The following is a 12,180-nucleotide window of genomic DNA, read 5'->3' as shown; positions in this document are numbered from 1 at the left end:
CAAGTGACAGGCTACCCCCAGACGACCTTTCCAGTTCCTCAGAGAACTAAATCAAGCTCCTCCATCCACGAGATGACCATACTTCAGGAAAAGCAATGAGGAAGTTGCCACCATTAAGGCACTGACTCATACCCCATCCTGGGACAGCCTCTGTCGTCCTAGACGGAGGAGGACCAACTCCCAAAGGGAACCAGTGGGCACTTCTGTCTCCACAGTGGGGGCGCCTGGAAGGAAAACTGGACTGGATGCCTGCAAGTTTATGACACTCAGAAGTGACCTCCCAGATGGTGCTGACACACGCTACCGGGAAGAGGCCTTTACCAAAAACAAAACAAAACCCACTTTTTGTGGTCACTGGTGGAATGTGTTAGCATCACTGCCACGCCATCTGACTTTTAAAGCTCAGGTCTCATGGGAGCTCCCTGGGTCACCAAGTCACTCTCCCAGTGCTACTAAGGCCATACTCACTCACCCCAACACAGGGATTCTCCACTGGAGGAACCAGGAGGGCCAGAAAACAAGCCATCTCTACTTTTAAAACCATATGCATCTTCCCCAGCATACGGGCTAAGCATTCAGCCCCAAGGCTTTACAGAAAACACGTCCTACCTCTGAATGGGACCTGCCAACAACGACATTACCACTGAGGGGTACCCTCCATGCTTGAGTGTACCAAGACACTTGCTTTCTAAACTTTTCAACTGCCCTTTCTGCCCAGGTGAATTTCTTGGCTTAATAAAGGTGGGGGGTGGGGGTAGGGAATGACACATACAGCTCCTTTCGACAGTGACTTCATGCTCAGCCTATTTGTCATGGTGCTAATTAATACACATCAAAGGAGAACCACCTAAGGCTGGGAGGGAAGGAGAGGAAAAGAGACAGAAACCCTAAGCCACCTCCAATGAGATGCTGAAGTCAAAACCCATTCATCTCCCACAGGCTCATGTTTAAAGGTCACAGAGAGGTTAATGATGAGCGAGGAATTTCTAGATGTAAATAGCCCGCTGCAGAGGCTGGGTCGGCTCTGGCCCAACTGGGAGTGTTTGTAAAACTTCACCCACCCCATTTCAAAGGCAACCAGGCTGGGGATCCCTTCCTCCCCTCGCTCTCTCGGGCTCTTCGGCACTGAGGCAGGGGAGCCTGGGATGGACACACCTACCCAAGGGTCGGAAGGAGGACACACTTACCCAGTGGCTTGTACTCGTCGCGAGGAGACAGCCGAGAGTAGGGCGGTGGCGGTGATTCTGGAAGACAGGAGTCAATGTGTCACTGCTGGGAGGAGAAAGCCCACACAGAGGGGTTCTACATGTTTTTGATGATTTGATTTCCTCAAATAATAAACCCAGCTCCCAGGAAATCAGCACCTCTGCTGCCCAAATCCCCTGGAACAGCACAGGGAAAGCCACAGTCTTAGGCCACAAACCTGGGCTCAGTCCCCATTCTATCACCTTTGGCTGTGTGACAGCTGGCAAGCTACCTTCCCTCTCTGAGCCTGTTTCCTCAGCTCTAAAATGGGGAAAATAATCAGAGAGACTCCCTAGGTTTGCCAGGAGGACAAAAGCAAATAAAGTACGTAAAATGCTCAAGACAGTTCTTGGAACTGCAGAAATATATCTAGACAAACAGCAGCTATTATTATTATAATGAGAGAAACACGGGTACAGGTAAAATCAGAGCTAGGCTGCTCAGTTAAATCTGAATTTTGGATACACATGGCATACACTTTTAGTGTAAGTATGCCCCCTGCAATATCTGGGACATACTTATGCTAAAATAGTACATGTTGTTTACCTGAAACTCAAATTTAACTGGGCATTCTGTGTTTTCCTTTGCTAAGTGTGGTAACTCTAGCCAAAACTGCGTGCAGAGGCCCACAGAGACACGGAAGCTCACTTACAAACAAGCTACACAAGAGCAAACGTCCTTCAGGGCGAGGCGGGCACGACTGGCTAGGACCCAAAAAGCCAAACCCAGCTCCCCAGATGGGAGACCATACCCCAGTCACCGCTGGCTCTCGGCCTCAGTCTCCCCCTCCGTAAAGAGAAGGGGCGGAGCACAGCCTCCATGGCTGCCCACCTCAGGCCCTGTGTGATTCCTTATTGTCTATGGCATTTTTCTTTGGGTTTCCTTTCATTTGCCTAAAATACTTGTCCTTAAAAACATATACTTTGTCTTCAGAAGAATTCTTTAGCCTCTTGCTTTCTGGGAAGTAACAATTTGCTAAACTAAGTAACAATTTGCATGAATGAAATGACCCTTCATTTTCTGTAAATGAAACTAAACACCATCAAATCGCAAACTAAAACAAACTCTCAGTGGTAGTAAAGCGGTAATAACTATTATTAGGCAGGTATCAGGAATGACACAGGGGTAATAAGTGTTTTTCGCAATTATAATAAGGCACAATTAGTTGTAGGAGCAGGCAGCTTCACCTCTTCCCCAACCCGGCTTTTCCAGCTAGAAATGACTTCAACAAAGTCCAGAAACAGGGAATCTTTTGTGGACTGGATTGGGGAGAAGGAAACTGAATCATGGATTAGCCACTGGGAGCGAAGCAAACATTCGCTGAATGCCTACCCTGTGTCTCTGTCTGTGCTGGGGCCTTTCCGTTTCATTCACTGTATTTCATTCCTTTGGACCTTAGGTACAGAGTGGTTAATCATGCTCATTGGGTACCTACTTTCATTTCATCCTTTCTCAAAAATAAAGATGACCATTATCATCCCCATTTCACAGATGAGAAAACTGACTTTTCCAGTGCCTCCCCAGCCAATCATGGTGGAGCTGGGATCAGAGCCCAGGCCTGCCTCTACTCTACACCCCAATGAGACAGGCAATCAAGAAGTACCCTGTTGGGACTTCCTTGGCAGTCCAGTAGTTAAGACTTTGCCTTCCAATGCAGGGGGGCATAGGGTCAGTACTTGGTTGGGTAGCCAAGATCCCACATGCCTCATGGCCAAAAAACCAAAACACAAGAGAGAAACAATAGTGTAACAAATTCATAAAAGATTTAAAATGGTCCCTGTTAAAAAAAAAAAAAAAGCAGCACTCAGTCTTCCACTCCTTCATCCCAGCTGGGTCTGGTACATCCCATGCACAGAAAGCATTCAGGATAATGTGGACAAAGACAACAGTGATAAGGTTAATGGTAAAGCTGGAGGGAGAAAGAGGACGTACAGGGCCCAAAGGGTCACCCAAAGGAGACCTCACACAAGACTCAGGGAGGGGAACTGCTTCCTTCAGTAGGAGCCCCCTTATCCACCAACCTTGGAAGAGCTAAAGACCAGACTCAAGTGAGGACTAGACTCTCAGAACAAGAAGCAAAACACAGGAAGGGCTAGAGACCCATGGGGAAAGAGAACTGAAGCCAGTGCTCCATTGTACAGAGGAGAAGGCTGAGGCCTGAACAGAAGTGACTCCCTCAGAGTCTGACAGGGAGCTGGTGCAGAGGCAGAACCAGAGGCCAGGTTTCCTGACCCCCAGCCTCATGCCCTTCCCACCACTCCCCACTACCTTATCAGGAGGCCTCCGACTCCTGTGTCAGGGTTCCTCTTGCAAACACCTGATTGGCTGAGGCCCAGGCTGCACGTGGTCAGGAAGTCTGGACATCTGCCCCCAGATCTGTCCCCAAAAGTGAAATCTGGCAGCAATGGGCTGTGCTGGCTGGAGTCAAGCCACTGTAATCAACCCCAGCATCTCTTCCAGTGGCTGTAACCTGGGACCTGGAAAGGGGAAGAGGGACTCAAGAAGATCCCCCTCACGGAAGCCACTTAGGCCTTGAGTTACGATACCACCCACAGACACACCTGGGCTGGGGGCATCTAACACATGGGTGAGGCAGAAAGCAAGTCCACAGACCTGGGAATTGCAAAGCTTTCAGGAGGGACTTTACCGGCACCCCCATCCTCCTCCGTTCTAGCAAAACCATCTGCACAGAGACTGGAAGCACCTCACTAACTTCCATCCTAGGCAAGTAAAAAAAAGAGACTGCACCCCCAAGACACCGGGATTTAGAATATCAGAGGTTCCCCCCAACTCAACTTCTTAACTGATGGGGCAAGTGGGGTAGAAGCAGGTAAAGGGCCCACCCAAGGCCACACAGGAAGGCCGATGTTATTCTACTTCAACTAAACAAAGGCGGAGGCCAGTTTCGGACCAACACCAAGCTACTTAAAAAAAAAAAAACAAACAGTTATCATTCACATACCCTAAGATCCACTCTTTTAAAATATACAATTCAGTGGTTCTTAGTACATTCAGAGTTGTAAGACCAATACCACCACCTAATTACAGAACATTTTCATCACCCCAAAAGAAACCCTGCCCCATTCGCAGTCATTCATTCCTCCCAATCCCTAAACCTCAGGCAACCACAAATCTACTTTTTATTCTCATGGGTTTGCCTATTCTGGATATTTCACACCAAAGGCTTCCTATAACATGAGGACTTTTGTATCTGGCTTCCTTCATTTAACATACTGATTTCCAGGCTCAACCATGCTGTCCTCTCATACTTCATTCTTATTTATGGCTGAATACTATTCCACTAGATGGCTATACCACAATTTGTTTATCCATCTGTGAGCCAACGGACATTAGGTTGTTTCCACTTTTTGGCTCTTAGGGAATAAATGCTGCTATACACAAATCTCTCACTGGCACCTCCAACACATCGACCCTCCCAGATCCATGCTGGGAACTCAGGTGGGACAGAAGGTTCGAAGAGGAAGTGTAAGGTGCCTCCAGGCCCTCTGTCCACACTCCCCTCTTAGAAGCTACCTTAGTACTTAGAAAATTTGTGCTGATTTCCTAATAATAACTTCTGTGCTCTAAACTTTAAGGGGAGCGCTCTTAGGGCTCTACAGGCCCCTTGGAAAGAAATGATCATGGGCAGGAGGAAGGGAGGAAGGGAGGGAGGGAGGAAGTGGGGGAGAGGAGAGAGAGAAAGAGATCAGAAACTCCAGCCTCTGCAGACAGCCAGCCTCAGACATTAACTTCAGGAATCTCCTCCAACTTCCTTCAGAAGTGAGAGCAGTCAGCCAGGGGCCGAGTGTATCAGAAGGCTAACACTCAGCCCAGTTCAGGTCAGCTCAGCTCAGCCCAGACGAGCCTCTGGTTAGCCCCCAGGGGGGACTGAGCCTTTGGGATCTAGACCCTAATTGCAAAGCCAGAAGAGTTCACAGCCTCTCCCACTGCCTGGTAAGGTTTCAGCTGGAGATGTTACCTTCCACCCCGTCTGTGCAGCCTAGCATCTTCTTAGGAAAGGTTCACGTGCCTCCCTTGGCCTCCCAGTTTTCACCCTCCGGAGGAGTGGCCTCCTGGGTGCCTGTCCCCTCCACCCCCAGAACCTGAGGGATCAACCCCAAGCCCTGGGGTGGGAGATGCCGAAAAGAAGCTCTTGGCGCTTTAAGGCCGGCGGAGCCTAATTGCCCAGATTCCCCCGGCAGCCAGATAAACAGCGCGGCCGGCTGGCGCCAGCAAGAGGCAAACTGCACATTATCACCCCTTCCTCACCTCCAAGGAGGAGCTCTGAGGAGCAGGGCGGGCAGGCCGAGGGGCCGCCAGAGGGGCGGGGCGGGGGCTTGGAAGCCCAACTTGAAATTGATCTCATTTCAAAGGGATAATGCCAGGCCAAATAAAAGGAAAACTTTCTAGCCCATTCTAATTCCTATAGTCCTGGCCTGGGAACCCTGTGTTTTCCTAGGCGGCCTCCTCCAGTTGTTCAGAAGTTCTCTCCCTAACTCTGTCTCTTTCCCTGGCGCAATTTGGATAATAGTAATTTACTGAATATAATTACAGAAAAAAAAAGTGGTGAAGCAAAGAGCAGGAGATTTATTCCAAAGTTAATGGATACTTTCGGGAGAAAGGAGCTCTATAAACACAGGTTAGAACTGTGATTAAAGTATTTCTCCACATTTCCGTCCACATAGGCACCAAGCTCAGTGAACTGGCTTTTCCTGGGACAGAAAGATACACCAGAACGAGGGAAAGCCAGGGCTTGAGTCCCATGGGAGCAGGAAGCCCAGGGCAGAGCTAGGTATGGGGGACCCCACTTTCTGAGACAAGCATGAGGGAGAGGGCAGGCCTGTGTAACCTGGAATCCGCCCATAGGACCTTAGGGATGCTGTTCGCCCCCTGGCTTTACAGATGAGAAAAGAGGCCCAAGGAAAACTGGTCCCAATGCCCCAAAGCAAGCTGAAGGATGGACAGCGCTTGCTCTGAGCAGCAGGGAGCCACACTGCCCAGAGAGGGACCGCCTGTCACTAGGGATCCCTGTGCTAGGGGGCAGTGGGGTGCGGGTGGGTGTCCCTCAGTTGGCCTGCTGTGTATTCCAGCCTACTCTCTGTGTGTCTGCTGTGTGTGTAGATCTGTCAGTCTGTCTGCCTGCGCCGGTGCCCCAGCCCTCTCCCCCAGGGGCCTGGAAGGAGCAGTCTCCTTATCAGGACGCGCACGGCTGAGCTCCAGCTATGCACCCGCCCAGCTCAGGGAGTCAGGCTGGCGGCCAGGAGGCGGGGGTGGGGTGGGCAGCAAAGAGCACAGTACCGCCCCCCCGCGCCCCACCCCCCGCCAGACCCCCAGTTCTCAGTCCTGGTGGCCTAAGCCATCAGGCAGAGGATGAAGCAAAAGGGTCAATCTGGTGCATATAGGACACTCTTCCCAGACCACCAGTGCTCTCAAATGCCCCTGGAGTGGCTTGAATGGGGGTGGGGGGGTGGGCCGGGTGCAGCGCTGAGCTAGTGAAGAAGCCGGAGAACAGGCACAGCTCCTGCAACAGCGCCTCCTTCTGGGACAAGGAGAGGAGTCAAGTGCCAATGCTGAGTCTGGAACTTGATGTTGAGAATTTTCTAAAGCCAACCCCATTGACCCACAGGTAGACAGAGAGGGGAGATTACTCCCCCTCCAAGGTCAAGTTGTCATACTGGCAGGACAGAGCCTAGGACCAGGTCTGTGGGTCAGAACCATTCCACTGCAGTTTGCCCTTTAACTTAAAACTGCTCAAGTTCACCAGATTCAAACCAAGACCCAAGTTGACTTATCCAAAAAGTATGGGCAGGGTGGGTCCTGCCTGTCTCCAATCTCTTCATCCCATCTCTTCCCACCCACGCACTTGAACTTGCTTGGTACCTTAACTCTCAGCAGGCCCCCTCCTCCTCCCCTTCAACACTCATCTCCCTTTACCACCCATCCTGCAAGGCTCCTAGAGGTGCTCCTGTTACACGCACACCCCAGACGCCCGGCCTGGCCCTACTTCCCCCATCTCTGTCCCGTCTCTCCTCCGACCCCTACCCAAAGATTCTGTTTCTTGAGGGCATGGATCCTACTCATATTTCCACTCTCCCCACTACATCACCCACCGTGGTCCCTGGCACAGTAAGTGCTCAACAAATATCCCCTAGCAGACTGACATGGTGAGAAAGAAAATGCCCAGCGGGGCCTTCTGAAAGAGCAGAGGGAACCCCACATATTCTTTCCCACTGGAAAAAAAGGGACCAGGAACAGGGCAACCACAATTAGGTCCTACTCCTCAGAGGCAGGGAGGAGTCAGAGAGGAAGAGTGGGAAAATCCACTTCCAGGGGAAGCAGTCAGAGGAACAAGGAACACAAAAGGCCCGCAGTGGGCCACAGATAAGGGACTGACCAAGCCCCTGACAATCCGAATGACCGCACAGGGAGCAGGCAATCAGATCAGCGCTGCCTCTCCCCAGCCCCCTTCAGGGCTCTGTCTTCAGGAACAACTGCTGAAGCACCGTCCTTCCCCTCCAGCCACCACCCCAGACAAAAACAAGACACCTGGGACACAGCGGTGCTTCCAGCCCCGCCCTTCCCTTCCACAACGGGAGTCAGGAGACCTGTGTGATCCGACCCTGTTAAATGCCCCCAGGCTGGGTGTTGTCTCTCCCCAGAAGGGCCAGACTGGAAGAACTCAGGGCCTGCCCAGACCCAACACCCCTGCAGAACACCCCTCTCCCCCCTACCCCAAACGCCCCTCCATGCCACCTAAGATGCATACACCCAGACGATGCTACAGGCTAAAATGTGTGATCCCTGTAGTGCAAGGGGAAGGGGGTGAGGATGCAGGAGTCTCCATCTGTCCTCCCCTCTGCTCCAGCATCCAGAGCCTGCTCAGGTAAGCAGGACTGGGTAGATCACGTGTACAGAAAATCCCAGGAACAGAACAAAGAAGGGGAGCGGTTCTCAAAGGTACTAAAATAGCCTGCTTCCTTCCCTACCTACACACCTCCAGGACTCCTGATTCTCTAGAAAAGCTGGACACAGAATTGAGAATGATGATGACAGAAGGCCCTGGTATTTGACACCCAAGGGATGCTGGCAACAATCTGAAGAAGACGGTGGTCTTCACTCTGAGAAAGGCTACCCTGCAAAAGCTTTGCTCCAAAGTATAGACAGGAACAAGTGGGACAATTTACGAACACCTTTGACTCCAGCCATGAACGGTCTACACCAGAATTTACAACTTGCATCTACTTGGATCCAACAAAGTATACCATAGGTGTAGGCATACGCACACAATGCCTCAGGCCGCGGCTCGGACTAGGGCTAAATGAATTGGGGGGTAGGGGGGGTGTCTTTGGCCTCTCCTAGACCTGCCCTTCTCTCCCACTGTCTACAAAGTTGGGGTCTGCCTTAAGTCCCTGAAGCTGCACAGAGAAAAGTGCAACGTGCACCTTTCTGAGTTTGTTTAGTCGCCGAGTCGTGTCCGACTCTTCGCGACCCCATGGACGGCAGCGCGCCCGTATGAGTTTGCTGAAGCCTTAGATGAAGTTGCCATTTGATGTATGCGCCCACATACCCACTACCCGGTTTTGCTGCCAGGGTGAGGCGCCTCCACTGGGAACTCCCACGCCCCGGGGCACCCAGGGGAACACCCGCAGCTTCGTCCTCCCTCCCGAGTGTCAAGGGGAGAGAGAAGGCCACGGAAGGTGGCTGGAGGGGAACCGCGAGGACCCGCCGGGCGCGGCGTGCTCACCTGGCCCGCAGAGCCGGCTGAAGTGGTAGGGGTTGCAGCACACTGTGGGGCCGTCGGCGGCGGCGGCGAAGCTGTGGCAGCCGCACAGGGGCTTGAGCTCCACGGCGTGCTGCAGGTCGGGCCAGCGGAAGAGGCGTCCGAGCAGCAGCTGCGGCGGCGCGGGCTGGCCGCCCAGGCGGAGGTCGGCGCGCGGCACCAGCACGCAGCCGCCCGGCACGCCGCCGCGGGACTCCACCGCCTCCAGCAGCGTGTCCAGCGAGCGCTCCTTGAGCCGCTTCAGCAGCGAGTACGTGACCGTCTTGAGTTCCTGCTCCAGCAGCAGCAGCCGCGAGCGGGCTTCGCGACTCCGCCCGCCGCCCTCTGGCTCCTGGGCCGCCCCGACCAGGGGTTCGCCGGCTTCTCGGGGAGCTCCGGCGGCGTCCCGCTCCGAGAAGAGACAGCAGGTCACCGTCTCGCAGTCACTTTCGGGCAGCCAGCCCTGGCCTCCCGGCTCCCCCACGTCCAGCGAGGAGCCTCCAGAGCCGGCCCCCGGCTCGGACATGGGCCTCGGGGGGCCCCCTGAGCGCCGGCGTCTCCCAGCGCCTTGGGCGCCTCGCTGTCCCACCGCGTCCCGGGGCCGCCGCAGGGCTACCGGGCGGACCTCGGGGCGGCCGCAGCCTCCGCCTTCTCGTGCCCGCGCGGCCGGCTCAGCTCGGCTGCCCACGCTCCCATCCTCGTCGCCACCGCCGCCGCCGCTGCCGCCGCCTTCCTCCCGGTCGGGGACCACACGACTTCGCCAAAGTCGCCGCACCAGCCCCGAGCGTTTGGACCTGAACATACGATATCCTTTGGCGCCGGGGGAGGGGGGGGAGGCGGTCTCCGGTTACCGGGGGTCCGTTTCCTCAGCGAGGCGCCGGCTGCGCGGGCCGCAGCCCCACATGAAGCTCTGCCGCCGGGCGCCGTGCAAACCGCGCACAGCCTGTCGTCGAAGGGGCACCGCAGGGCTGCAACATGAGGGAGCTCGCCGGGGCTGGACGGCGTGGAACGCGCGCACGCCGATCCGCAGTCCGCGCCCGGCCCGCGGCTACATGGACCCCGGCGGCCGGGAGGCTCAGCAACTCCAGCCCCGGCGCTTTAGAGGGACTGCAGGCGGCGCGCCGCCAGAAAGACCCCGCATGGGCCGGCGAGCCTTCAAAAGTTGCGCGGTTGGTCCATGAGCACAAAGCGCTGGAGCTGAACTCCCCAAATGTGTCTGGAAAGCCCTGCCTTTAAAACCCAAGCGCTTCACTACATGGGTTTTTCCTGCAGGATCCGAAAGGCAGGCTTGTTGATGATAGCCTCGGCTTCCTTCTTACTCCCTGCAAAAAGAAAAGGAAAAAAAAAAAAAAAGGAAAGAAAGAAAAAGAACCCCAAACAAGACCAAAATCCCTGGAATTGCATGCACGAAAGGCCAACTCTGTCTCAGGTCCCAGGCGCTAGATGCACTTGGAGCGAATTTCTCCTGAACGCGGTGTCAACACATGAGTGGAAACTGTAAAAATCCCAAAGAGCTGCTGGGAATCCTTAATTAAAATGCAATCCACCGAGGCAGAGGTCATAGCCCGCCCCACGCTCCACTCGGACGCCCAGGACGCTGTGGCTGCAGAGGTCGCCCCACTCCCCCTCCACAAAAAGTGCCTCCCGGTGGCCCCGCGGTCCCGGCGAGGTCTGGCGAGGCAGCGCCCGGCGGCTCTTTCTCTCGGCTCGACTCCCTCGCTCGCTCCCCGACTCGGCTCTCTCTCTCTCTTTTTTGTTCTCCTCAAACGCACACTGAGGGCCCCCGGAGGAGCGCCGCGGAGTCATTGGCTGCCTCCCATCATATGCCAGTCTAGACACTTTGGCGGCTCCGCGGCGCTGATTGTTGCGCAAACAAGGTTTCAAGTTTCTTAACTCTTAAAGGAGAACACGTCCCATTGCAGGGCCCGAGGCTCCAAGGGGCCGGCTCCCGGGGCGGGCCGAGCCCCGGCCCCCGCCCCACGCTTGCCCCAGCACCACCCCCCTCCCCCGCCCAGGGCCTGACAGCGCCCACGGCCGGCTCTCTGGCTCGCGTGCGCCGCGGGCACGGATGCGAGCGCGCGCGCACACACACTCACACACACGGTTGCACAAACCACAGGCAGGCTGGCTGTGCGAGAGTTTGGTGGACCCACTGAGACTCGGACGCAAACGGGGCGCTTTGCCTCTCCTTGGCTTGTGCACAAACTTCAAACGCACGTTGCACTTTAGAATTGGTACAAACCCCCATCCCAGGGAAGGCTAATAAAAATGGGTGTGCGTGTGTGCTTTCCTGGCTTACGTTTTTTGGCAGTAGGGGGCGGCTGATTTGTTGGGGTGGTGGGATCTAACGTGGTAGCGCGAGGTTTCCACACCCCCTGCTCAAAGTCGGGGGTAGTCTGCTGGGCCAGCCGGGGGGCGTGGGATACCTCACGCAGAGGGACTCTAGGCTTGCTCGAGGTAGGGAATTACGGAGGGTGGGGTGGAGGCTGGGAACGTCTTCTCTCGGGCTCCTCTCGGTCGCCAAGTCTTTCCCTCAGAGCTAGGCGGGCCGCCAGCCGTCCGGGCCCCCTCGAGGCTGGGTGACTCCTCCACCCCCTTTCCTTCCCCAGTTTATTCTCTGCACCACAAAGAGGGATGTAGGTAGGGCTCGTGATTTCCCCAGCGACGTTTCACCATGGAAATGAGGGTGAGTTGGGGGCCCAGATCCCTTCTGATCCTGGGCAAGCTGGTGGGGGCGCGGTGGCAGCAGCGGACCGCCTGGCGCGGGAAGGGTTAAGGCCGCTCTTGCCCCTGGAGCCGGCGCGGCGGGGTACCTCCTCGGGCGCGCTCTCTCGTCCGAGGGTGGCAAAAGTTCAAGCTTGTAAAGTCGGGATTGGCCCCGCGCGGAGGGAAAAAAGGCCTGGTCCCCCCTCCCTCTCCGGGCGCGGCGCCGATTGGCCCGGCCACGGGGCGGGCGCCGCCCTCTCCCGGGCGCGCGGCGGCACCGCCCCCGGCGTGGCGTCCCGCCCCTTTCCGGGCAAGAGCCCGGCCCCGCACTGAATGAAATAAATTCCGCTACTCTCATTGGCCCGGGGCTGGGCGCCATTCCCCCGCGGGGGCGAAGGGGGCGCCGGCGCGCGGGTCTCGCTCAGGGGTTCCCACGTGTGGGGCTGGCCTTGTGAGGCAGCCGCTGTGCA

At 55.7% G+C, this 12,180-nt stretch overlaps 1 protein-coding gene across 3 annotated transcripts in view; it reads right to left on the bottom strand.

Annotated features, from left to right (window-relative positions):
- The window catches only part of SMAD6 (SMAD family member 6), a 77,987-nt gene extending 66,108 nt beyond the window's left edge, over positions 1-11,879 (bottom strand). The window contains exons 1-2 of one of the 3 annotated variants that reach the window (XM_061430161.1): positions 8,990-11,879; positions 1,188-1,244 (exon numbers count right to left, since the gene is read on the bottom strand). In XM_061430161.1, the coding sequence (XP_061286145.1) occupies positions 1,188-1,244; positions 8,990-9,806 (874 nt within the window). In that variant the 5' untranslated portion in view covers positions 9,807-11,879. The remainder of the gene's footprint in view (positions 1-1,187; positions 1,245-8,989) is intronic. The other 2 variants (XM_061430159.1, XM_061430160.1) reach the window with 2 other exon arrangements.
- Between the last annotated feature and the right edge of the window lie 301 nt (positions 11,880-12,180).

The sequence above is a fragment of the Bos javanicus genome, chromosome 10 (genome assembly GCF_032452875.1).
Source record: "Bos javanicus breed banteng chromosome 10, ARS-OSU_banteng_1.0, whole genome shotgun sequence".
Classification (NCBI taxonomy): Eukaryota; Metazoa; Chordata; class Mammalia; order Artiodactyla; family Bovidae; genus Bos; species Bos javanicus.
The sequence above is the reverse complement of the archived record's forward strand: the minus strand, read 5'-3'. Positions and strand labels throughout refer to the sequence as shown.